This window comes from Loxodonta africana, chromosome 11, assembly GCF_030014295.1.
Source record: "Loxodonta africana isolate mLoxAfr1 chromosome 11, mLoxAfr1.hap2, whole genome shotgun sequence".
NCBI lineage: Eukaryota > Metazoa > Chordata > Mammalia > Proboscidea > Elephantidae > Loxodonta > Loxodonta africana.
The window spans coordinates 65,473,970-65,500,440 of record NC_087352.1 but is presented as its reverse complement, the minus strand read 5'-3'; the positions used below and the strand labels follow the sequence as shown (position 1 = coordinate 65,500,440).

General features: G+C 38.9%; 1 protein-coding gene across 3 annotated transcripts in view; it reads left to right on the top strand.

The window, feature by feature from the left end:
- PIK3C3 (phosphatidylinositol 3-kinase catalytic subunit type 3) overlaps positions 1-26,471 on the top strand; it is a 144,220-nt gene that overhangs the window by 3,945 nt on the left and 113,804 nt on the right. For 2 of the 3 annotated variants that reach the window (XM_023543837.2, XM_064294590.1), the window contains exons 2-3: positions 637-825; positions 3,752-3,895. In XM_023543837.2, the coding sequence (XP_023399605.1) occupies positions 637-825; positions 3,752-3,895 (333 nt within the window). Of the gene's footprint in view, positions 1-636; positions 826-3,751; positions 3,896-25,318; positions 25,923-26,471 lie in introns of those variants that run through there. The other variant, XM_064294591.1, reaches the window with a different exon arrangement.

Sequence of the window (26,471 nt, the reverse complement as noted above, 5' to 3'; positions counted from 1 at the left end):
AAGCTTTTCTCCCCAGAAGCAATAAAACTTAAATTTCCTTGTAACATGGTATTGCTTATTTTGTCTTTTTTTTTTTTTTTTTGGCGGGGGGTGGAGGGGAGCTCTGTGCCTAGCACAGAGCCCTGGTAGTGCAGTGGTTAAGAGCTCGGCCACTAACCAAAAGGTCAGCAGTTTGAATTCACCAGCCACTCCTTGGAAACTCTGTGGGGCATTCTCCTCTGTCTTGTGGGGTTGCTATGAGTTGGAATCGACTCGATGGCAACAGGTTTGGTTAGGTTTTTGATGTACCTCGCATAGTAAGTGATTATTAAAAGAATAAATAATAAATAGTCAACTTGAAGTACATAAAATGACACTGATGACTGGAAGGCTGGTGACTTCTGGAAGGTAAATCAAGAGTTAGTGGTAGGGTTCAAAATTAAGAAGCCTAAAATAAATATGTTGAAGAAGATAGGAATCATCTTAAGTATATTAGGATTTTAATAGATGTTGATTAGACATAAGAGTAACTTTAATTTCATGTACAAAAAGTGTTTTCAGGTGATGTTCTATACTGTGTACTCTCTGAATATTTATTGTACTTATGTTTGCATATTTTAAAAAAGTACATCTAAAACATTGTTCTTGTGCTTTCAGAGGAAGTTTGGAAGGAAAGAGAGAACAAAAGAGCTATAAAGCTGTCCTAGAAGACCCAATGTTGAAGTTTTCAGGACTATACCAAGAAACATGTTCTGACCTTTATGTTACTTGTCAAGTTTTTACAGAAGGGAAACCTCTGGCCTTGCCGGTGAGAACATCCTACAAGGCATTTAGTACAAGATGGAAGTAAGTTATTTTCTTGTACATGGTGGATTCCAGACTGTGCTTGCATTTGTTTATAGATGTTGCATGTATAATTTAGTTGGGAATACCGAGGAATTTCTTAGTTTAATCCCTCTTTTTAAGTATTAGAGTCTTGGTGGTGTAGTGGCTGTTAACCAAAAGGTCGGCAGTTTGAATCCACCAGCCACTCCTTGGAAATCCTGTGAGGCAGTTCTGCCCTGTCATGTGGGGTCGCTATGAGTTGGAATCAACTCGATGGCAATGGGTTTGGTTTGGTTTCAGTATTGTGCAAGGAGCCCTGGTGGTGCAATGATTAAATACTCAATTGTTCAGATCCACCAGTGACTCCGTGGGAGAAAAGACCTGGTGATCTGCTTTCGTAAAGATTACAGCCTAGGAAACCCTGTGGGGTGGTTTTCGTCTGTCACATAGTGTCTCTATGACTCTACCGCACACAACGACAAGTATTTGAGTAGATGGTTTAAATTAAAGCAGTAACCTCATGTAGAATAAAGGATTATATCAGTAATACGATTGAAATGGAATTACATTTATGTTTATATTCAGTATATTGACATATTTTGATAAACAGTTGACTGTTTTACAAAAGACCGAAAACACATCCATAGCATCTTTAAATTCTCTACCGTTCTATGCCTTGAACACATAAAACACTTTTTCATGGTCTGATATGTTGTTCAACCTGATGTTTGAAGCTCAGAATTTTTTAACTGCAGAATTGTTTTCTTCAAAAAAATTTTTTCTGCTGAAGTCCAGTATATAAAACAGATAAAAGTGGAGTTGATCTGATAAAGAGGCGTTGGGGATCTAGTGTTGGATGGCAAACAGTTTGAGGTGAATGATTGGTTGGGCATTTGTACTGTCTGCCAGTCATTAAAGGTTAGAATTTAGAGGTGAGGAATTAAGTTGCTTTTGGATACTGTTTCTGGTTTTTCTCTTTAACTTTGTTGTTGTTGTGTGACATTGAGTATATTCCAATTCATAGCGACCCCATGTGATGGAGTAGAACTGCCTGCCTCATAGGGTTTTCTAGGCTGTAACCTTTGCTTGTTCATTTGTTTTAATATTTTATTGTTTTAGGTGAAAGTACACAGAAAATGAGGTTCCTTTTTAACAATTTTTATACAGATTGTTCTGTGCCTTTGGTTGCAGTTTTTACAGTGTGTCAGCATTCTCATTATTTCCATTCTCTTTTCATTGTTCTAGCTTCTTTTTCCGTCCTTGCCTTCTCACCTTTGCTTTTGGGTAGATGTTGGCTATTTGGTCTCGTATAGTTAATTGTTTAAGGGAGCATATTACTCACAGGTGATGTTTATTTTATAGACTACTATATTATTTGACTGAAAGTTGACCTACAGAACTAGCTTCAAATCCAAGTTCAAAGGTTACCTTAGAGTAATAGTCTCAGGGGTTCCTCTAGTCTCTATCTGTCCAGTAGATCTGGCCTTTGTTAAGAATTAGTTTTGTTCCACGTTTTTTTCCCGTTTTATCTGGGACCTTCAGTTGCATCCCTGGTCTAGGCTGTAATCTTTAAGGGAGCAGATCACCAGTCCTTTCTCCCACAGAGTCACTGGTGGCTTCAAATCACCGGCCTTTTGGTTAGCAGCCAAGTGCTTAACCATTGTGACACCGGGGCTGTTTCTCTTTAACTTTAACCTGTGCTAATTAACCCGTGTGTGGTTTATTCATTGGCAAAAGATGACATTGCTTAGTATGTTCCTTTTCAGGCTGGCCTACCATTTGGGCAGTACTTAACTCATTTAGTTGCTTCTCTGTACTGAAGTACAGCTTTCACAGGCACGTGATTTATTTTTTTTAAAGAATCTCATAGAAGAAAATAATTTAATGACCTTTTGAATTCTTGAAATTGATAGCGACGTCTAAGTCTCATATTCGTATGCTGGATATATATTCAGTGATTTGCTATGTAAGTATTTGAAAATTCTGTTCAATTTCTTACTGATGCAATCGTATTTGACCTATACTGAGATATACCCCTTTGAGAATAATTTCGAGTAAATAGAAGCTTTTTTCGTAATGATTCAATGTGTCTGTTGAGTATTACTTTTTGTAGCCTTTGCATAGTATTCTTTTGGGATTATAAAAGCCATCTTCTCTTTAAGGGAGTTGCAGTTATTGAGTGAATCCAGTGTGAAGTTTAAATGCAGAAGAAAATCTGCAAAGATGAATAGAGGGTAAAAAAAGATTTGCGCTGCCATTATTGTATCATTGAGAACAAACGTTCCTTTAGTAAGGTAATATATGTAGGCGTGCTTTGCACACTTAGTATTAATGGAATGCCTTGAGGGACAGAAAACCCCATGTGAGAAAAAAGTACATGTCTGTCTAGAACAGTCTGGTAACTTCTTCATGTCATGAAGGTAGTAGATAGTCTACTTCGACCTCTGTGAGGGTTTTGGGTTTTTTTCTCCCTGCTTTGTTGACACCTGCTGCACATTATGGGACCAAATTATCCTCCGCAGTGTTTTGAGGGTAACATGAATAGTTCTGATTTTCTGACTTCATAGTGTAAAGTTGTGTTCTGGAGAATGCTTAAAGAAAATCACAGTTGGGTTCAAAAAGTTCCAACAGGTTTAAATGTTTTCCCAGGTTTTTATAGCCATTACCACATTCCCTTGTATCTTAGTGGTATTGTTTGGATTTCTTGATTAAAGGTTTTACTGGTATTATTTTTCATGTGTTTTATTTATTTACTTATTTTTTTGTAATGTGTTCTCTACTTAAAATTGAAGTTGACTATGTCAACATTGAGGTGATTTGCCACATTATTTCTTAAAGTATTAACAATATTTTTGGATCCGTTTTCTTTGACCAGAGCTTCTTGTGTGGTTTGTCAATTTATAAAGAAAGCTATGTATGTTTGATTATGATGACTTTATTTTCATAGCTGGAATGAATGGCTAAAATTACCTGTGAAGTACCCTGACCTGCCCAGGAATGCCCAAGTGGCTCTGACCATATGGGATGTGTATGGACCAGGAAAAGCAGTACCTGTGGGAGGAACCACAGTTTCACTTTTTGGAAAATATGGGTAAGTGTTTTACTCTTCTAATCTAGATGAGTTGTTTCAGCTTTCTGGCTCTTTACTTTGAGGAATGCTTTCATAGTTTATGCCTAATCTAGGTGCTAGGAAGTGAAATCCCATTTGGTACATATAATGGGTTCGTTCCTGAGACTGAATTTGATACTCCTGGCAAATCAGTTCCTATTTCTCTGGCACCAGATGTGTCGATCAATCTAAATGAATTTATCATCACTTCTGTTCCACTTCTGTTCTGACATCAACAGCACATGAAGCACTTCTCCTTTTGGCCCTAACCACCAGGAGCTAGGCCAGATCCCACAGTCTCCCAGATTACCAAGTCTGCCCAAGGCTTCAGACGCCAGCCGCAAACTTGGTGTTCTGTGACATCATCACTTCTGACCTGCTAACTACAAATTGAGGGTTTTTCCACTACCTCCTCAGGGTACTAGCTACAAGCTTGGAGATCCCAACGGCCACCTCATTTCTAACCTGCTGGCTCTGACTTCTCCCTTGGGTTGAATAATTCACTAGAATAATTATAGGAAAGCATTGTATTTACAGTTAACAGTTTTATTATAGCAAAAGACGTACTAATGAAGAGACACATTTGGTGAGATCTGAGAGGGTTTCCAGTACAGAGCCTCCAGTTCTCAAAAAGGAATGTGCTACCCTCCCATGTACATCAGTGTCTTTCATCAGCCAGGAAGCCTGTGGTGCTGCCTTGTCCAGAGTCTTTATTGGGACAAAGGCACAATTAATTGAATCATCCCCCTTCTCCTGAGGTTGGCCTGATATCACATGGTTCTATCCTGGTTAGCCTCCACCTCTGTCGCCTCTGTAGCATGAACCCTCAGCTGTAATCTGGATCCCTTCTAGATAAAAGACACTTAAATCACTGGATAAATTTTCGAAGTTTTAGAGACTATCTCTCAGGAACCAAGAACAAATACCAAATTCTTTAGGTAAAGTTCATCTTAAAGCCCACAGATTCATATATTCTACAGTATATGCAGAGACACAGTTTATGTTACCCTAATGGTAGTGATGGAGCCTTAGTGGCACAGGGGTTAAGGACTTGGCTGCTAACCAAAAAAAGGTTGGTCGTTCGAATCCACCAGCAGCTTCTTGGAAACTCTATGGAGCAGTTCTACTCTATCCTATAGGATCACTATGAGTCGGAATTGACTCACTGCCAACAGATTTGGCTTTTTTGATTGGTTAATGGTAGGGATTAGTAATGTGATTTCTCTTAGAAAATAGCAGTCATCGTGGGGCTAGAACCTTGCTTATGGGAAAAAAAAAAGGTATCGGGCAATCTTGTTAACTTTGTTTTGTTTTGACATAATAGTGACAGAGAGGGTGATAAGCAGGATTAAAAAATATTAGTTTGCCAATAATGATAGTTGTAATAGAGAGGTTTTTTTCCTTATTTATTTATAAATAATAGAAAATTTATTGTCTTAAAAAAAAAAAAACCCACAGTCCTGAAGTATACTATCTTCCCATCCCTGTTTTCCTGTGACAGAGGGATCACTTTTTAGAGAAATGGTGTTATTCTGTTACTCCTTCTGCATTATTAATTGGAGTTTTCCTATAGAGGACTTTATCAAGTACTTAATTACCCTGGTACCCAAGTCATAAAGGAGAGGTAGATAAATATTTAATTTTCTTCCACTTTACAAATTTAAGAATGGTGTCCTGGGAATGTTCAAATGCGGCCATTGATAATTTTTTTTGTTTTTAGGTTTGTTGTGAACTTTTAGATTAAAAAATTCTTGTCTTTAACATGAGACTCTGTGGGAAGCTCCTGTCCAGAGGCGAGATGAGAAAGCAGAGGGGGACAGGAGCTGGTTAAATGGACCCAGGAAATACAGGGTAGAGAGGAGAAGTGTGCTGTCAGGTTACAGCGAGAGCAGCTAGGGTCATATAACAATGTGTGTGTAAGTTTTTGTATGAGAAACTGACTTGAATTGTAAACTTCCACTTGAAGCATAATAAAAAAATTTTTTGTTGTTTTTACTTTTTATCATGCTCAAAAAGTCCCATTTTTGGTCAATAGGAGCCCCTTCAAGTTGGCCTCATGTCCTTTTGACAGTATCTCAGTAGCCATTCTTTGCTTTCTGATAGATGAGCTATCATAGTCTCAACAGGTAATTTTCTACCCCAGACCTAGAATCAGCCATCAGTGCAAGAAGTCCAAGTTCTTTTTAGTGGGAAATGGTAGAGATCTTATCTGGACATTACCAAACTTCTTAATTTCTACCCATTTTAAAGTTGAAAAATGTTACCTCATTTTAATTTGCACGTCATTAAGCATGAATGAAGATCATGTTTTGGTGGGTTTATTGACTTTGTGTTTATGTTTCTGCAAATTACTTTTTGATATCATTTGCTTGTTTTTCTAATCGAGTTATAATTCACGTACCATAAAATTTTTTGCCCATTTTTGAATTTGCAGTGTAGTAGTAGTAGCGACAGACCTTGTCTAACTTCAGGGGGAGATGAGAATCAAGATCAGTCCAAAGCTGATTTCTGTGAGTTGGTGGTCAAACATACCTCCACTCTCCAACCTTTTTACTAATTCTGACACCAGCTATCCCTCTCTCTACTTCTCTGTGGGGTTTGATAATTTCTTTCAATGGCCACACAGAACTCACACACCATTCTCATGATTATGGGTTTATTAGGGAAGTAACAGGTTACAATTCAGAAGCAGGATGAAATTGGAAGTAATAGGAACGACTCAGGAGACAAGGTACAGTTCATTAATCAGACAGCTCTCAGCTCCTTGGCATTGCCTTCAGTCAGGCCGTGCTCAGGCCAATGCCTCAGGCCCCTGCTCGGGCAAATGTTGCAGCTGTTTTGGCTCCATTGTCAAGTGCCTGGAGGTACCCTATTCTATCAGCAAGCCTTCTACCCAAAAGTGCTCAGGTCTCTCACTCTGTGGGTTAGCAAGCCCACTGCAGCTGCCTCACCTTGTGGGCCAGGGAGCCTACCACAGCTGCCTCGCTCTGGTCCTGTTTCTCACCTCTCAGGCCATCTTGCACCTTCTCATGCTGTCTCCATTGTTACCACTTTCTCTGTCTCCTGGGCCTAGGAGGTTCTCATTGCAGGGATGCTGAGTCCAAAGGATGTGCTCTACTTAGGTTCTTCATGGTAGTGAGATTCCCCCTCCCTCATGACCTCTGTAGTATTGGTCCTTTTAAGCCTAGCAGGATGGCAAAACTGATCAGTCCCTTACGTAGACCACACAGTGACCTAGTTTGCATAGTAATTGACCAGTCCTACAAGGATTTTATACACCTTATTTACATAGTAAACTGTTAAATCCCTTTGCAAGATTGTGGCCTAGCATATGATCTTGGCAGAACTACAAACCCAGGGCCAGAAAGGCTGTATGTAAAGAGAAACCTGAAGAGTCGTTATTTCCTTATTGATATATAAGGGGTTTTTGTATGTTAATGAAATTAGCTGTTTGTGCCTTACGTGTTATAAATACTGTTTTTCCTCTTTGGCATGTTCTTTGAATTAGTATATATTTGTTTGCTTGCTTTTTATTCATGGGTTTTAAATTATGTTGCATTCAGCAGTTTTTATATCTTGCATATGAAGTTAATATTTTAGAAAGTTCTGGTCCATTTAAGATTATTTTTAGAAAGGTTTTCTTCTGTTACAATTTCATGCCTTTATGTTTAATTTTTTAATCGAAAATTTACTTTTATAAAAGGAGTCTTTTTTTTTTTTTTTTTAAACCAAATGGTCAGCTGTTTGTCCCAATGCCATTTACTAAGTTCTCTTTTTTATGTATTTTGAAATACCATCTTTCTATAATCAATCCATAAAGAGCCTAAGTGGCCTAGCAAACTCTATGGAGCAGTTCTGCCCTTTCACATGGGGCCACTATGAGTCAAAGATCAACTCGATGACACCTAATAACAGCTACATACTCAATTCATAAGGAGCGCTGGTGGTGCAGTGGTTAAATGCTCTGCTGCTACCAAAACGTTGGCAGTTTAAACACACCCAGATATTTTGTGGGAGAAAGACCTGGTGATCTGCTTTTGTAAAGATTACAGTGTAGAAAACCCTATGGGGCATTTCTGCTGTCACATGGGTTTGTTATGAGTCGAAAATCAACTTGATGGCACCTAACAACAACTACATACTCAATTCATACCTGTGTTTAGGCCTAGAGAGGCAGTGTAGTATATAGTTTGGTGGTTAGGAGGGCAGGTTGTGGAACTACGTTTTCTTATTTGATTCCTGACTGCTTTCCTTATGATGTGTAACCTTGTACAAGTTATTTAATCTCCTCATCTCTCAATTTTCACAAATGTAACATAAGAATAACAACAGTATTTACCTCATAAAGTAGTCATGATGATTTGTTGTTGTTAGGTGCTGTGGAGTTGATTCCAACTCATAGCGACCCTACGTACAACAGAACGAAACACTTTACAGTTCTGTGCATCCTCACAGTTGTTATGCTTGAGCCCATTGTTGCAGCCACTGTGTCAGTCCATCTCGTTGAGGGTTTTCCTCTTTTTGCTGCCCCTCTACTTTACCAAGCATAATGTCCTTCTCCAGGTACTGGTCCCTCCTGATAATGTGCCCAAAGTTGGTGAGAGGAAGTCTTGCCATCCTTGCTTCTAAGAAGCATTCTAGCTGTACTTTTTCTAAGACAGATTTGTTCATTTTTCTGGCAGCCCATGATATATTCAGTATTCTTCTCCAACACCATAATTCAAAGGCATCAATTCTTCATCAGTCTTCATTTATTCATTGTCCGGCTTTCACATGCATATCAGGTGATTGAAAACACCATGGCTTGAGTCAGGCCCACTTTTGTCCTTAAAGTGGCATCTTTATTTTTTTAACCCTTTAAAGAGATCTTTTGCAGCAGATTTGCCCAATGCAGTGTGTCATTTGATTTCTTGACTGTTGCTTCCATGGGTATTGATTTTACCCATGGAATGAAATGAAATGAAATCCTTGACAACCTCAAGCTTTTCTCCATTTCTTATGTTGTTTATTGGTCCAGTTGTGAGGATTTTTGCTTTTTTTATGTTAGGGTGTAATCCATACTGAAGGCTATAGTCTTTGATCTTCATCAGTAAGTGCTTCATGATGATTGAGTTTGAGTGCTCAGTAAATATTAGTAATCATTATTTCTGGATTATTCTGTCAGTTTTGTATATTATTATAAACATTTTAATATTAGGTGAGGGTAATCCTCTTAGTCTTCCTTTATAATTTCTCTGGATATTCTTTCTGCCTGTGTTGCCAGATGATTTTTAATATTATTTTTTCAAGTTAAAAAAAAATCTTTATTTTGTTAGGAAATATTTTTGAATTATATATGTTAATTTAGGAGTGAGTTAACACCTTTATAATATTGTATTTTTTAATCCAGGAATAGGCTGTGTCAGAAAGGCTTTAACTCATTAATAAAATCTAGATGTAATCCAATTTAGAATAATTTGATTGCTTAGTGATGTGTATGTATTTTAGCTTAATCTAGCTGTTAAAGAAATGTTTATTATTGAAATCTATGCAGAAACAATAGACATAGTCTGAAACATTGTAACTTTAAGCTTTTAAATATAATATTAGGTAAAAATAGCAAGTTACAGCAGAACAGACAACAGTGTATTTCTTACTCTTACTAATCTTAATCTTGGTGGCTAGATGTTCCTGAGAAACAGCCACACCCAAATGACCTCTTGATTCTGTTTTCCTGGTGCTTCACAAGTGGTTTACCCTCTGGAGTGTCAGCTGGAGGTTTCCTCACAGAAGCACCTGTTCTAGCACTCCTGTATAGTTCAGATGTCTTTAGGATCTGGTTTCAAGAGATTTTCTGACTAAGCAGTAGGTGTGAGTCAGTTGAAATTTTTTTGGAAGCCTGGTGAAATTACCTGCCCAAAGCCAAATAAACTTTTCTCAGACCGTCTTCAGATGACATACATGATTCTGTTTTACTTGGCTTTTGGCAGGTTTTTAAAAAGTACATTAAATTAGCTCTAATCAATCTTTGTATGAGAATCATCTGGGGACCTTACTGGAAAAGCACCTTGTTGTTCTTATTAGGCGCTGTCGGGTCAGTTCTGACTTGTAGTGACCCTATTCTACAGACAACAAAAGGAAACACTGCCCAGTCCTGTGCCATACTTACTATCATTGTTATGCTTGAGTTCATTTTTGCAGCTACTGTGTCAGTCCACCTTGTTGAGGGTCTTCCTCTTTTCCACTGACCCTGTACTTTGCCAAGCACGAAGTCCTTCTCCAGGAACTGATCTCTCCTGCTAACATGTCCAGTGTATATAAGATGCAGTCTCACCATCCTTGCTTCTAAGGACTGTTCTGGTAGTACTTCTTCCTAGACATGTTTGTTCGTTCTTCTGACAGTCTATGGAGTATTCAGTATTCTTCGCCAACGCCACTATTCAAAGGTGTCAACTCTTCTTCAATCTTCTTTATTCATTTTCCAGCTTTCAAATGCATATGATGTGATTGAAAATATCATGGCTTGGGTCAGGCATACCTTAGTCTTCAAGGTGACATCTTTGCTTTTCAACACTTTAAAGAGGTCCTTTGCAGCAGATTTGCCCATTGCAATGTGTCATTTGATTTCTTGACTGCTGCTTCCATGGCTGTTGATTGTGGATCAAAATAAAATGAAATCCTTGTCAAGTTCAGTCTTTTCGTCGTTTATCATGATGTTGCTCATTGGTCCAGGTGTGAGGATTTTTGTTTTTATGTTGAGGTGCATTCCATACTGAAGGCTGTGGTCTTTGGTCTTCAATGGTAAGTGCTTCAAGTCCTTTTCACTTCCAGCAATTAAGGTTGTGTCATCTGCATAACACAGGTTGTTAATGAGCCTTCCTCCAATCCTGATGCCCTGTTCTTCTTCACATAGTCCAGCTTCTCATATTATTTGCCCAGCACACAGATTGAATAGGTATGGTGAAAGTATACAACCCTGACGCATACCTTTCCTGACTTTAAACCACTGAGTATCCCCTTGTTCTGTCTGAACAACTGCCTCTTGGTCTATGTAAATGTTCCTCATGAGCACAATTAACTGTTCTGGAATTCCAATTCTTTGCTATGTTATCCATAGCTTATTATGATCCACACAGTTGAATGCCTTTGCATAGTCAGTAAAACACAGGTAAAAATCCTTCTGGTATTCTCTGCTTTCAGCCAGGAACATCTGGTATCAGCAATGATATTCTTGGTTCTGCATCCTCTTCTGAAACCACCCTGAGCTTCTGGCATTTCCCTGTCAATATACTGCTGCAGCCATTTTTGAATGATGTTCAGCAAAATTTTGCTTGCGTGTGATATTAATGATATTGTTATATAATTTCCACATTTGGTTGGATCACCTTTCTTGGGAATAGGCATAAATATGGATCTCTTCCAGTCAGTTGGCCAGGAAGCTGCGTTCCAAAATTCTTGGCATAGACGAGTGAGCACCTCCAGTGCTGCATCCATTTTTTTGAAACATCTCAGTTGATATTCTGTCAATTCCTGGAGGCTTGTTTTTTGCCAGTCCCTTCAATGCAGCTTGGACCTCTTCCTTCAGTACCATGGGTTCCTGATCATATGTTGCCTCTTGAAATGGTTGAACGTCAACTAATTTTTTTTGGTATAATGACTCTGTCTATTCCTTCCATCTTCTTTTGATGCTTCCTGCTTTGTCTAATATTTTCCCCATAGAATCCTTCACTATTGCAACTCGAGGCTTGAATTCTTTCTTTAGTTCTTTCAGCTTGAGAAATGCTGAGTGTGTTCTTCTCTTTTGGTTTTCTATCTCCAGGTCTTTGCACATGTCATTATAATACTTTGTTTCCTTGAGCTACCCTTTGAAATCTTTCTTTCAGTTCTTTTACTTCATCATTTCTTCCTTTAGCTTTAGCTGCTCGATGTTCATGAGCAAGTTACAGAGTCTCCTCTAACATCCATCTTGGTCTTTCTTTCTTTCCTGTCTTTTCAGTGACCTCTCGCTTTCTTCACGTATGATGTCTTTTTTTTTTTAATATATAATTTTTATTGTGCTATAAGTGAAAGTTTACGAATCAAGTCAGTCTGTCACATATAAGCTTATATGCACCTTACTACATACTCCCATTTACTCTCCCCCTAATGAGTCAGCCCGCTCCCTCCTTCCAGTCTCTCCTTTCGTGACTGTTTTGCCAGTTTCTAACCCTCTCTACCCTCCCACCTCCCCTCCAGACAGGAGATGCCAACACAATCTCAGGTGTCCACCTGTTACAAGTAGCTCACTCTTCATCAGCATCTCTCTCCAACCCATTGTCCAGCCCTTCCATGTCTGATGAGTTGTCTTCAGGAATGGTTCCTGTCCTGGGCCAACAGAAGGTTTGGGGATCATGACCGCCGGGATTCTTCTAGTCTCAGTCAGACCATTAAGTCTGGTCTTTTTATGAGAATTTGGGGTCTGCATCCCACTGTTCTTCTGGTCCCTCAGGGGTTCTCTGTTGTGCTCCCTGTCAGGGCAGTCATCGGTTGTGCCCGGGCACCATCTAGTTCCTCTGGTCTCAGGATGATGTAAGTCTCTAGTTCATGTGGCCCTTTCTGTCTCTTGGGCTCATAGTTATCGTGTGACCTTGGTGTTCTTCATTCTCCTTTGATCCAGGTGGGTTGAGACCAATTGATGCATCTTAGATGGCCGTTTGTTAACATTTAAGACCCCAGATGCCACACTTCAAAGTGGGATGCAGAATGTTTTCATAATAGAATTTATTTTGCCAATTGACTTAGAAGTCCCCTTAAGCCATAGTCCCCAAACCCCCGCCCTTGCTCTGCTGACCTTGGAAGCATTCAGTTTATCCCGGAAACTTCTTTGCTTTTGGTCCAGTCCAGTTGAGCTGACCTTCCCTGTATTGAGTATTGTCCTTCCCTTCACCTAAAGTAGTTCTTATCTACTAATCACTAAATAACCCTCTCCAACCCTCCTTCCCTCCCCCCTCTCGTAACCACAAAAGAATGTGTTCTTCTCAGTTTATACTATTTCTCAAAACCTTATAATAGTGGTCTTATACAGTATTTGTCCTTTTGCATGTGACTAATTTCACTCAGCATAATGCCTTCCAGGTTCCTCCATGTTATGAAGTGCTTCACAGATTTGTCACTGTTCTTCATCGATGTGTAGTATTCGATTGTGTGAATATACATAATTAATTCAACCATCTGTTAATGGACACCTTGGTTGCTTCCAGCTTTTTGGTATTGTAAACAGTGCTGCAATAAACATGGGTGTACATATATCTGTTCTTGTAAAGGCTCTTATTTCTCTAGGATGTATTCCGAGGAGTGGGATTTCTGGGTTGTATGGTAGTTCTATTTCTAACTTTTTAAGAAAACGCCAGATAGATTTCCAAAGTGATTGTACCATTTTACATTCCCACCAGCAATGTATGAGAGTTCCAATCTCTCCGCAGCCTCTCCAACATTTATTATTTTGTGTTTTTTGGATTAATGCCAGCCTTGTTGGAGTGAGATGGAATCTCATTGTAGTTTTAATTTGTATTTCTCTAATGGCTAATGATCGAGAGCGTTTTCTCATGTATCTGTCAGCTGCCTGAGTATCTTCGTTAGTGAAGTGTGTGTTCATATCCTCTGCCCACTTTTTGATTGGGTTGTTTGTCTTTTTGTAGTTAAGTTTTAACAGAAACATATAGATTTTAGATATCAGGGGCTGATCGGAGATGTAATAGCTGAAAATTTTTTCCCAACCTGTAGGTGGTCTTTTTATTCTTTTGGTGAAGTCTTTAGATGAGCATAGGTGTTTGATTTTTAGGAGCTCCCAGTTATCGGGTTTCTCTTTGTCATTTTTAGTAATGTTTTGTATTCTGTTTATGCCTTGTATTAAGGCTGCTAACATTGTCCCTTTTTTTTTCTTCCCTGATCTTTATCGTTTTAGTCTTTATGTTTAGATCTTTGATCTACTTGGAGTTAGTATTTGTGCATGGTGTGAGGTATGGACCCTGTTTCATTTCTTTGCAAATGGATATCCGGTTATGCTAGCACCATTTGTTAAAAAGACTATCTTTTCCCCAATTAACTGACACTGGGCCTTTGTCAAATATCAGCAGCTTATATGTGGATGGATTTATGTCTGGGTTCTCAATTCTGTTCCATTGGTCTATGTGCCTGTTGTTGTACCGGTACCAGGCTGTTTTGACTACTGTGGCTGTATAATATGTTCTGAAATCAGGTAGAGCGAGGCCTCCCACTTTCTTCTTCTTTTTCAGTAATGCTTTACTTATCCGGGGCTTCTTTCCCTTCCATATGAAATTGGTGATTTGTTTCTCTATCCCCTTAAAATATGACATTGGAATTTGGATCGGAAGTGCGTTAAATGTATAGATGGCTTTTGGTAGAATAGACATTTTTACTATGTTAAGTCTTCCTATCCATGAGCAGGGTATGTTCTTCCACTTAAGTATGTCCTTTTGAATTTCTTGTAGTAGAGCTTTGTAGTTTTCTTTGTATAGGTCTTTTACATCCTTGGTAAGATTTATTCCTAAGTATCTTATCTTCTTGGGGGCTACTGTGAATGGTATTGATTTGGTTATTTCCTCTTCGGTGTTCTTTTTGTTGATGTAGAGGAATCCAAGTGATTTTTGTATGTTTATTTTATAACCTGAGACTCTGCCAAACTCTTCTATTAGTTTCAGTAGTTTTCTGGAGGATTCCTTAGGGTTTTCTGTGTATATAATCATGTCATCTGCAAATAGTGATAACTTTACTTCTTCCTTGCCAATCCGGATGCCTTTTATTTCTTTGTCTAGCCTAATTGCCCTGGCTAGGACTTCTAGCACGATGTTGAATAAGAGCGGTGATAAAGGACATCCTTGTCTGGTTCCCGTTCTCAAGGGAAATGCTTTCAGGCTCTCTCCATTTAGAATGATGTCGACTGTTGGCTTTGCATAGATGCCCTTTATTATGTTGAGGAATTTTCCTTCAATTCCTATTTTGCTGAGAGTTTTTATTATGAATGGGTGTTGCACTTTGTCAAATGCCTTTTCTGCATCAATGGGTAAGATCATGTGGTTTTTGTCTTTTGTTTTATTTATATGGTGGATTACATTAATGGTTTCTCTAATATTAAACCAATGTTGCATTAAAAAAAAAAGTTGCATACCTGGTATAAATCCCACTTGGTCGTGGTGGATTATTTTTTTGATATGTTGTTGTATTCTATGGGCTAGAATTTTGTTGAGGATTTTTGCATCTATGTTCACGAGGGATATAGGTCTGTAATTTTCTTTTTTTGTGGTGTCTTTACCTGGTTTTGGTGTCAGGGATATGGTGGCTTCATAGAATGAATTAGGTAGTATTCCATCATTTTCTATGCCTTGAAATACCTTTAGTAGTAGTGGTGTTAACTCTTCTCTGGAAGTTTGGTAGAACTCTGCCGTGAAGCCGTCCGGGCCAGGGTTTTTTTTTGTTGGGAGTTTTTTAATTACCTTTTCAGTCTCTTTTTTTGTTATGGGTCTATTTAGTTGTTCTACTTCTGAATGTGTTAGTTTAGGTAGGTGGTGTTTTTCTAGGAATTCATCCATTTCTTCTAGGTTTGCAAATTTGTTAGAGTACAATTTTTCATAATAATCTGATATGATTCTTTTAATTTCAGTTGGGTCTGTTGTGATGTGGCCCATCTCGTTTCTTATTCCAGTTACTTTTTTTTTTTCCTGTATTTCTTTAGTCAGTCTGGCCAATGGTTTATCAAGTTTGTTAATTTTTTCAAAGAACCAGCTTTTGGCTTTGTTAATTCTTTCAATTGTTTCGCTGTTCTCTAATTCATTTAGTTCAGCTCTTATTTTTATTATTTGTTTTCTTCTGGTGCCTGATGGATTCTTTTGTTGCTCACTTTCTGTTTGTTCAAGTTGTAGGGACAGTTTTATGATTTTGGCTCTTTCTTCTTTCTGTATGTGTGCATGTATCGATATAGATTGACCTCTGAGCACTGCTTTTGCTGTGTCCCAGAGGTTTTGATAGGAAGTGTTTTCATTCTCATTGCATTCTATGAATTTCTTTATTCCCTCCTTAATGTCTTCTATAACCCAGTCTTTTTTGAGCAGGGTGTTGTTCAGTTTCCAAGTATTTGATTTCTTTTCCCTGATTTTTTTGTTATTGATTTCTACTTTTATGGCCTTGTGGTCTGAGAAGATGCTTTGTAATATTTCGATGTTTTGGATTCTGCAGAGGTTTGTTTTATGACCTAGTCTAGAAAATGTTCCATGTGCGCTAGAAAAAAAAGTATACTTTGCAGGTGTTGGGTGGAGTGTTCTGTATTAAGTGTATGAGGTCAAGTTAGTTGATTGTAGCAATTAGGTCTTCCGTGTCTCTATTGAGCTTCTTACTGGAAGTCCTATCCTTCTCCGAAAGTGGTGTGTTGAAGTCTCCTACTATAATTGTGGAGGTGTTAATCTCACTTTTTAGTTCTGTTAAAGTTTGTTTTATGTATCTTGCAGCCTTGTCATTGAGTGCATAAATATTTAATATGGTTATATCTTCCTGGTCAATTGTCCATTTAATCATTATGTAGTGTCCTTCTTTATCCTTTGTGGTAGATTTAAATTTAAAGTCTATTTTGTCAGTCTATTTTTTGATTGTTGTTTGCTTGATATATTTTTTTCCATTCTTTGAGTTTTGGTTTGTTTGTGTCTCTATGTCTAAGATGTGTCTCTTGTAGGCAGCATATGGACGGATCGTGTTTCTTTATCCAGTCTGAGACTCTCTGTCTCTTTATTGGTGCATTTCGTCCATTTACGTTCAGCATAATCATAGATAAGTATATGTTTAGTGTTGTCATTTGATGCCTTTTTGTGTGTGTTGTTGACAATTTCATTTTTCTGCTTACTTTTTTGTGCCGAGACTTTTTGTTTGTAAATTGTGTGTTCCTCATTTTCATAGTAGTCGAATTTATGTTTGCTGAGTTGTTATGCTTTTCTTGGTTTTTGTTTTGAGTTATGGAATTGTTAGACCTCTTTGTGGTTACCTTAATATTTACCCGTATTTTTCTAAGTAAAAGCCCAACTTGTATCGTCCTATATTGCCTTGTTTTCCTCTCCATATGGCAGTTCTCTGCCTCCTGTATTCAGTCCCTTTTTTTGATTATTGTGATCTTTTACATAATGACTTCAGTGATTCCCTGTTTTGAGCATTTTTTTCTTTTTAAAATTAATCTTAATTTGTTTTTGTGATTTGCTTATTTGAGTTGATATCAGGATGTTCTGTTCTGTGACCTTGTATTGTGTTGGTATCCGATATTATTGATTTTCTGACTAAACAATTTTCTTTAGTATTTCTTGTAGCTTTGGTTTGGTTTTTGGAGATTCTCTAAGCTTGTGTTTATCTGTAAATGTTTTAATTTCACCTTCATATTTCAGAGAGAGTTTTGCTGGATATATGATCCTTGGCTGGCAGTTTTTCTCCTTCAGTGCTCTCTATATGTCATCCCATTGCCTTCTTGACTTCATGGTTTCTGCTGAGTAGTCTAAACTTATTGATTCTCCTTTGTAGGAGACCTTTCTTTTATCCCTGGCTGCTTTTTAAATTTTCTGTTTATCTTTGGTTTTGGCAAGTTTGATGATAACAAGTCTTGGTGATTTTCTTTTTGGATCAATCTTATATGGGGTTCGATGAGCATCTTGGATAGATATCCTTTCGTCTTTCATGATGTCAGGGAAGTTTTCTGCCAACAGATCTTTAACTATTCTTTCTGTATTTTCTGCTATCCCTCCCTGTTCTAGAACTCCAATCACATGCAAGTTATTCTTCTTGATAGAGTCCCACATGATTCTTAGGGTTTCTTCATTTTTTTTTAATTCTTTTATCGGATTTTTCTTCAACTATATTGGTGTCAATTGCCTTATATTCCACCTCCCCCACTCTGCATTCCAATTGCTCGACTCTGCTCCTCTGACTTCCTGTTGAGTTGTCTAATTCTGTAATTCTTCTGTTAGTCTTTTGGATTTCTGAATGCTGTCTCTCTATGGATTCTTGCAGCTTATTAATTTTTCCACTATGTTCTTGAATAATCTTTTTGAGTTCTTCAACTGCTTTATCAGTGTGTTCTTTGGCTTTTTGTGTAGATTACCTTATTTCATTTTTGAGGTCATCCCTGATGTCTTGAAGCGTTTTGTAAATTAGTTTTTTATATTCTGCATCTGGCAATTCCAGGATCATATCTTCATTTGGAAAGATTTTTATTCTTTAATTTGGGGAGTTGTAGAAGCAATCATGGTCTGCTTCTTTATGTGGTTTGATATTGACTGCTGTCTCCGAGCCATCTATAAGATACTGTAATGATTTATTTTATATTTGCTCACTGAGTCTTATTTTTTTTTGTTTTCTTTCAATATACGTAGATAGGCTACTAGATTGCACTGTCTTGATTGCTGTAGCCTTTGAATCGTTTATGTCCTAATACCAGCTGGTTTGGGCTGTTACTAGATATATAAGCCTAAGAGTCCATTCACTATTCTTGAGTAGAATCTGATTTTGGATTACCAAGTGTGTGGCGTAGACCGTCAGCTTTTCTTTTAGAGGAGTAGTGGTGATAGTTGTGTGTACCAGATCCTAGTAGCAGCAGGGGGTCACACTCCAGGGGAGAAGGATGCTGACAGTCTTCCCCCATGTGCCAGTGAGGTAGTTGTGTCTCTGTTCCTAAAGCACTTTGGTGGGTGGGCTCTGCAGCTGTACCTTAGGCACCCAATGCATGTACCTCTACAGATTGATAGGTGTCACTATCCTCAGACCCTTGTGGCAGGAGGCTAGGTGGTTTGGGTGGAGCTTCAGCCCTCTGTTCCCCGTTGTGGGTCAGTGAGGGCTCTGTTTAATAGGTAGAGATATCAGACCTGGGAAGCTTGTCTTTCCAGTAATCTGCTAAAACAATTACAGTCAGATCACTATCAGGATTGCCTTTGCATTATAATAGCCACCTTGTTCCCTGTAGGGATGAGAGCCCTAGACCGTGGATCTCATATGCTTGGCTGGAGCTGGTTCTGTATTTTTAGTCCAATTTCGGGAAGTCAGGAAAGGATTTTTGGTCCCTGGGTTTTTTTGTAGCTGCTTCTCTCAGGCCAGGAGAATGGGTTAGGAAAAGACAACAACAAAAACAACAAAAAAACCCGAAGAGCACTTCACTCTCTGGCTCAGAAAATTCCAATGTTAATGAAGCCGTCTGGGAAGGGGAGGGGAGGGATCAAATAGATAGGAGAGAGTAAGCACCCCGTAATATAGACAAAGTTACTTATCTTCCTTGGTGATGACTGTTTTATCTGAGATTCCCAAGGGGTGTGTAGCCTGTGTGCGTTGGCTGGATTGCGATTGTCCCCGAGGGTCAGGCCTGCGTCCTGTGCTTGTGCTGTCCCAGAAGCCGTAGTCGGTTCCTCCACTCCCGGTCCAAAGCCTAGCACCAAGGTTCCCCGGCTGGGATGCTGCAATCCAGGCTCCAAAACCAGTCGCTGCCTCCTGGTGACTTCTCCTCCTGTCAGCTGCGTTGCTGCGCTGCCTTCGTGTACTGGCTGGGCTTCCCCCGAGGTCACTTCTGGGGCTAGGGCTGCGTCCCGTGTTTGTGCCGTCTCAGGATGCCGTGCTCAGCTCTGCTGTGCCCAGTCCAAAGCCCAGCTCCAAGGTTTTCTGACTGGGACGCTGGCTCCAGGCTCCGAAAACAGTCGCTGCTTCCCCGTGGTTGCTCGTTCTCTCGTTAGCCGTGTCAGTGTGCAGCCTGCTTGCACTGGCTGAGTCTCTGTCACTCAGGTCAACTGTTTAGATCTGTGTTTGATGGTCAGGGTTTGTAGATTGTCATGTATGTGATTGATTTACTTTTTTTTCTGAGTCTTTGTTGCAAGAGGGATCCGAGGTAGCTTCTACCTACTCAGCCATCTTGGCCCCGCCTCATGTGTGATATCTTTGATCTCATTCCACAACTCCTCTGGTGTTCGGTCATTAGTGTTCAGCGCGTCAAGTCTGTTCTTGAGATGGTCTGTAAATTCAGGTGGGATATACTCAAGGTCATATTTTGGCTCTTGTGAACTTGCTCTGATTTTCTTCAGTTTCAGCTTGAACTTACATATGAGCAATTGATGGCCTGTATATTCCATGATTGGCCCCTGGGCTTGTTCTGACTGGTGATATTGAGCTTTTCCAGCATCTCTTTTCATAGATACAGTCGGTTTGATTCCTGTGTGTTCCATCTAGTGATGTCCATGTGTATAGTTGCCATTTGTGTTGGTGAAAGAAGGTACTGGCAACGGAGAAGTCGTTGGTCGTGCAGAATTCTGTAACTCCATCTCCAGCATTCTGTCACCAAGGCCATTATTTTCCAAAGACCAGCCCTTCTTCTTTGTTTCCGTCTTTCGCATTCCTGTCACCAGCAATTATCAGTGCATCCTGATTGCATGTTCTGTCAATTTCAGACTGCAGCAGCTATTAAAAGTCTTCAATTGCTTCATCTTTGGCCTTAGTGGTTGGAGCATAAATTTGAATAATAGTCGTATTAACTGGTCTTCCTCGTAGGCATATGGATATTATCCTATCACTGACAGCGTTGTACTTCAGGATAGACCTTGAAATGTTCTTTTTGATGATGAATGCCACACCATTCCTCTTCGAGTTGTCATTTCCGGTATAGTAGACTATATGATTGTCCGATTCAGAATGGCAAATACCAGGCCATTTCAGCTCACTAATGCTTAGGATATCGATGTTTATGTGTTCCATTTCATTTTTTACAGTTTCCAATTTTCCTATATTGATACTTTGTGCACTCCAGGTTCTGATTATTAATGGATATTTGCAGCTTTTTCTTCTTATTTTGAGTTGTGCATCATCAGCAAATGAAGGTCCCGAAAGCTTTACTCCATCCATGTCTTTAAGGTCGACTCTAATTTGAGGAGGCAGCTCTTCTCCTGTCATGTCTTGAGTGTCTTCCAACCTGGGAGACTCATCTTCCAGCACTATATCAGACAATGTTCCTCTGCTATTCATAAGGTTTTCACTGGCTAATTCTTTTCAGAAGTAGGTTGCCGGGTCCATCTCCTTGCCTCTTACTAATTTAGTAAGTCTGGAATGGGCCCGAGAAATAGCATTTTAACAAGCATTCTGAGTAATTCTGTAGGTGGTGGCCTCTGGACCACATTTTGAGAAATGTGGGAGGTAAACATATGTTCATTTTTGTGTTATTAAGTAAACTAAGCCTCTGAATCTTGGAACATACACTGAAAAATCATGTGTGCTGTTCCTGTATGTACTGAACAGCTCAGATGTCAGATATAAATGAAATGTGTTGGAGAGTAGCACTGATTCTGTGAAGTCTGTACCTTACTTAGAACAGAGTTTCTCAGACTTCCGTTGTTTACTTACCACTTTCAGGGTCCCTGCCATATGTCTATACTGAGTATGCTCTAATTTACTTGATATTTTTAGTTAACTCAGCTCACTTTTTTAACTTCCATTTTCTTAATAGAAAAATTTTATATCCCTCCTGTAAATAAAAAAGAAGTATCATTTAACATGGTGGGTGATAGTAAAATAAGTATCATGAGAATACCTGCTATTAAATTTTAAAAATTTAAAGCAAAAAAAGTCCTAATGAAATACAGTGATAATGAATCTATTTGATTTATAAAATATGTGTGTAATACCTGTGAAAAAGGCCCTTTTTAATAAGAATGATTCTGTCAATGCCCAGTCAGAAATAGGGGATATATGGTTTGTTGTTTGTAATTTAAGGTGAAGATAAGGTTTTACTTCATTAATCAGTCCAACTCCCATAATATTTTACAGTAGTTAGTCAAATGATATAATTTAGATTCTAATAGAGGTCTGTGGGCACTTCCAGCAGGTGGGGAAGGAGTGCAAAAGAGTTAGATCACCAACTCTTCCTGTTCCTCCTAGGCTGCCACTTGTACTCATCTTCATCTTAGAAAGAATTCTGAGAAACCCTATAAAATTATAAGAACTCCTTTTTCTGTCTGGCCTGGGTCCTTGTCCTGAAGGCTGAGCTGGGTGCAGTGGAGAAAAGCCCAGGCATTCTCCATAAACTATTGGACTTCTTACACAACTTTGAATTTTGGAAGAATGTGTTCAGGATGTTCCGGGTGCTTAGAGAAGAGTGCAGACATCCACTTGTACTGTTGGATCACAGTTGTTTCTCTGCCTGGTGCTGCTGACATTCCGGGAAAGAAGGCAGCATGAGTCTCTGGGGTGGTCTCAACAGGGAACCTGTGCAAATGTGCTTCTACCTACCATCTCAAATCATGTACTACGACTGTTCTCATGCCCTCGGGGAAGCACTGTGTTAGACCAGTTTACTTATGAGTTTCTTAAGCAATGAAATAGCACAAATTGCTTCTCCGCCTTGTTCCATAAAGAGTCCTGGTATGGACTTTGTAGCTTTTTAAAAGTGGTCCTCAAAACATTTAGTATTATAAAATAGTATGAAGATATTACAGTATTGAGAGTCTCGTGCATACCAACTCATGCTGTCTGTGAATCTGTGTTTTGTATATTTTGTGTGCTTGAGTCAGTGTGAAGCAGACCTTCTTGGAGAATCATCTAATTAATAATTGAAAAACTAATCTGTTAGGATAAGGCTAGAATAATTTATTGTCCTTATTTGAAAGTCTAGCTTGTAAGATTTCTAAGTAGCAAAAGAATGGATTGATCATTAGGTTGAATTGGCAAAGAAACATAGGCAATTTGCAGAGTTCTCTTGCAGATGTTTTTCTCCAAATGTGAATTGTGAAGTCGAGGCAGTTGCTTCCATAGAGTAGCTTGGCACTAGAAACTGGAGTATCAGCAGCAGCTGTTGCGGGCTCTGCTGGAGTCTGAAGGAGAGCCTGCTGTGCCGTTTCTTCTGTCTTGCCTGTTTGGCTTAATTTCCCAAGTGGACATGATGCTCTGAGCATTCTGGCTTGCCACCTGGAAGCTATGTAACTCTTTGCAAAGGTTCCATTAGTGTCAAAAGAAAGTAACATGTTCAGTTGATCATTTGAGTCACTTGGCATCACCCCTTCCTTCTGTGTCCCCTATCCCGAAACCTCTCCAGATCCATCCCAAGGTACCTAAATCATTAAGTAAACAGACTTACCGCCAAACGCTGATTTTTGCCGTAGATAAGTTCAGCAAGGCAAAATATTCACAGGATCTTGGCGGGAGGGGAGAAAGGAGGGAAGCCTCCTGCTGTTTCTGAAGGTAGCTTAAGGATATTCGTTTAAAATGGTGTTATTACCTCACTGTACCCAGCTCCTTAAGGACTGTCCTTAAGCGGGTCTGCTTGATGTTGAACCTCAGATGAAAGGGAAAAAAAAAAATTAACCTTATAAAAGGCTTGTATATGTACTTCTTTTACAGTGTAACTTTTTTTTTTTTTTAAGTTTAACATGATAAATATTGAAAATTTTGCTCTTTTGCAACCAGTCAGTGCCTTTTGTGTTGTGCCTGTAGGGTAAGCTTTAGAAGCTATGGTTGCTAGGTATTATTTTATTGCTAACCTTAGAAAGCTTACATCAGATATGATCTTTAATCTTATTATGCTCATGAGCTTGTATATTTCCTTTATAGTTCCCAATTTAAATGTTTATGGCATCATTGTATATGTAATATATTGTGTGATATTCAATAAGAATCCTCTTTATTACTTCAGGGAAAATCTCTGAAGAAAGTTTCTATTAGTCAGATATAAGAGTCTATTTGTATTATAATGATTAAAAAAAATTATTTCTTTTAGAGATGGGAAAAATGCATCGATATAGCTAACATGTATCTTATTAAAAATTTATTAAACATGAAAGTGTGCAAAATGCTTTAGACTTGCCCACTCACCTGTTTACGCTTTCAGTCCCCCCCCCCGCCCCCCAATTTAATTGAGAACTTGCACTTTTGGTTTTGGGATGTTATTTGAGTAGACTTTGTATTGTTTAAAAGACCTTGTTGAAAAAAACTTAAAACACACACGCATGCACATGCGCTAACAAAAAAAATCTCTAACCCTCCATAAAAAATACAAACTCAGAAACTTTTGACATTAGCATAATTGAAAAGTGTAGTTGTCTAAAGTGCCTTTATAAGTTCATTCAGCCATCACGCTTGATCTTCTTGGTAGCTTTTTGAATGAAACAGGATGGTCGAAGTACATACAATCTTTCACTTAAAGCAGAATCACCAAGCTTGGGCTGCATTCTGATTATTAAATTTCCGATGTGTGGACTTCATAATTTTTTTTTTTTTTTTTTTAATATGAGCTGTTGTGGACTGAATTGTATCCCCTAAAAGTACATGTAAATCCTAACCCTTACACTGCAGTTGGAGCCCTGGTGGTGCAGTGGTTAAGCATTTGGCTGCTAACCAAAAGGTCAGCAGATCAAATCCACCAGCCGCTCCTTGGAAACCCTGTGGGGCAGTCCTGCTTTGTCCTGTAGGGTAGCTATGAGTTGGCATCGACTGGATGGCGACAGGTTTGGAATTTTTTGGTTTATACCTGGAGATAAGGAGCCCTGTTGGCTCAGTGGTTAAGTGCTTGGGTGCTAAAGCAAAAGGTTGATGATTTGAACCCACCAGCCACACCACAGGAGAAGGACATGGCAATCTGCTTCTATAAAGATTACAGCCTTGGACTTCTGGGGAACGTGATAAAGTTATATTTCTTGATCTAGGTGGGAATAGAAGAATATTTGTCTTAAAATCTCTAAGTAAGCTATACATTTTTTGAGTGTGGTTTTTGTATTTGTGGTTTATTTCATAATAAAATGTAAAAAAAAAAAAAGATTACAGCCTTGAAAACCCTGTGGAACTGCTCTGCTCTCTCCTGTAGGGTTGCTGTGAGTCAGAATGGACTTGAAGGCACACAGCAGTAACAACAACAAACCTGTAGATGTAGTCCTATTTGGGAATAGGATTTTCTTTGTTAATGAGGCCATTTTAGTGTTGACTGTGTTTTAAGCCAATCCTTTTTTGTTTTTCTGGACTTTTTCTTTCTCTTTCTAGTTCATTTTTTTTTATAATTGTGCTTTAAGTGAAAGTATATAAATCAAGTCAGTCTCTCACATAAAAACTTATATATACCTTGCTACATACTCCCAATTACTCTCCCTCTAATGAGACAACCTTCTCCCTCCCTCCACTCTCTCTTTCGTGTCCGTTTTTCCAGCTTCAACCCCCTCTACCTTCTCATCTTCCCTCCAGGCAGGAGATGCCAACATAGTCTTAAGTGTCCACCTGATCCAAGAAGCTCACTGCTTACCAGCATTCCTCTATAACCCATTGTCCAGTCCAATCCATGTCTGACAAGTTGGCTTCAGGAATGGCTCTTGTCCTGGGCCAACAGAATGTCTGGGGGCCATGACCACCAGGGTCCTTCTAGTCTCAGTCAGACCATTAAGTCTGGTCTTTTTATGAGAATTTGGGGTCTGCATCCCACTGTTGTCCTGGTCCCTCAGGGGTTCTCTGTTGTGTTCCTTGTCAGGGCAGTCATCGGTTGTGGCCGGGCACCATCTGGTTCTTCTGGTCTCAGGATGATGCAGTCTCTGGTTCAGGTGGCCCTTTCTGTCTCTTGGGCTCATAATTACCTTGTGTCCTTGATGTTCTTCATTCTCCTTTGATCCAGGTGGAGGCCAATCACTTTTGAGGTATAAAAGGAGCAGGTTAGACACAGAAGCAAGTTAGCAGGAATAGGGAAAGATAGATGCCACGTGTAAATCTCCGAGGAATGCCAAGAAGATTGCTAGAGAAACAGAAACAAGGGTTTTCCCCCAGAGGAGATGCAACACCCAGAATTCTAGTTTCCTAAATGTGAGAAAATCAATTTCTATTCATTAAAGCCACTCACTTGTGATATTTCTGTTATAGCAGCACTAGATGACTAAGACAGAACTTAACTGTTTCTTCCCTTTTAGAACATCCCTCTTATGGAAAAGAAGAGAGGAGAAAAATCAACCTGTACCTAGTGAAAAAGATGCTGATAGTTAATATTTCTTGAGTGTTTATTATATGGCAGGTACTATTCTAAGTACTTTTTATTTGTACTGGTTTATTCTTTTCCTAACACTCTTAGGTACAGATACTCTTTATAACCGCATTTTGTAGACAACTAAACTGAGGTACAGAGAACTTAAGTAACTTGCCCAAGGTCATGTAGGCAGTAGGTGGCACAACTGAATTCAAACCCAGGCAGGCTGACTCTAGAGCCTGCTACTATAAATTTTTAGTTAAAATTGTGGGTAATTTTTAAAATTTTTATTTCAGCTGGGGCAAATGTGACATTTCTTCAGTGGGTAGGAATTTGGTCTTTTATTATCCCTAAGGTCTCCAGTGAGGTAGTGAAGTAAGTGTGTGTGGTCCATTACCAATCCTTCTCTTCTACCACTCTACCTTTAGAATTCTCTATAATAGTTCTGACTGCTTGGAGAAAAAAAAGGCATGTGAAATACAGTGTTACATGGATTTCAGTTGCTTAGTTAATTACAACCCATTGGGGGCTTAAAGCCTCATAATAGAGATGTGTTTTCTTAATGGAGAATTTCCTCAGTTTTTAGGAATCTAAAAT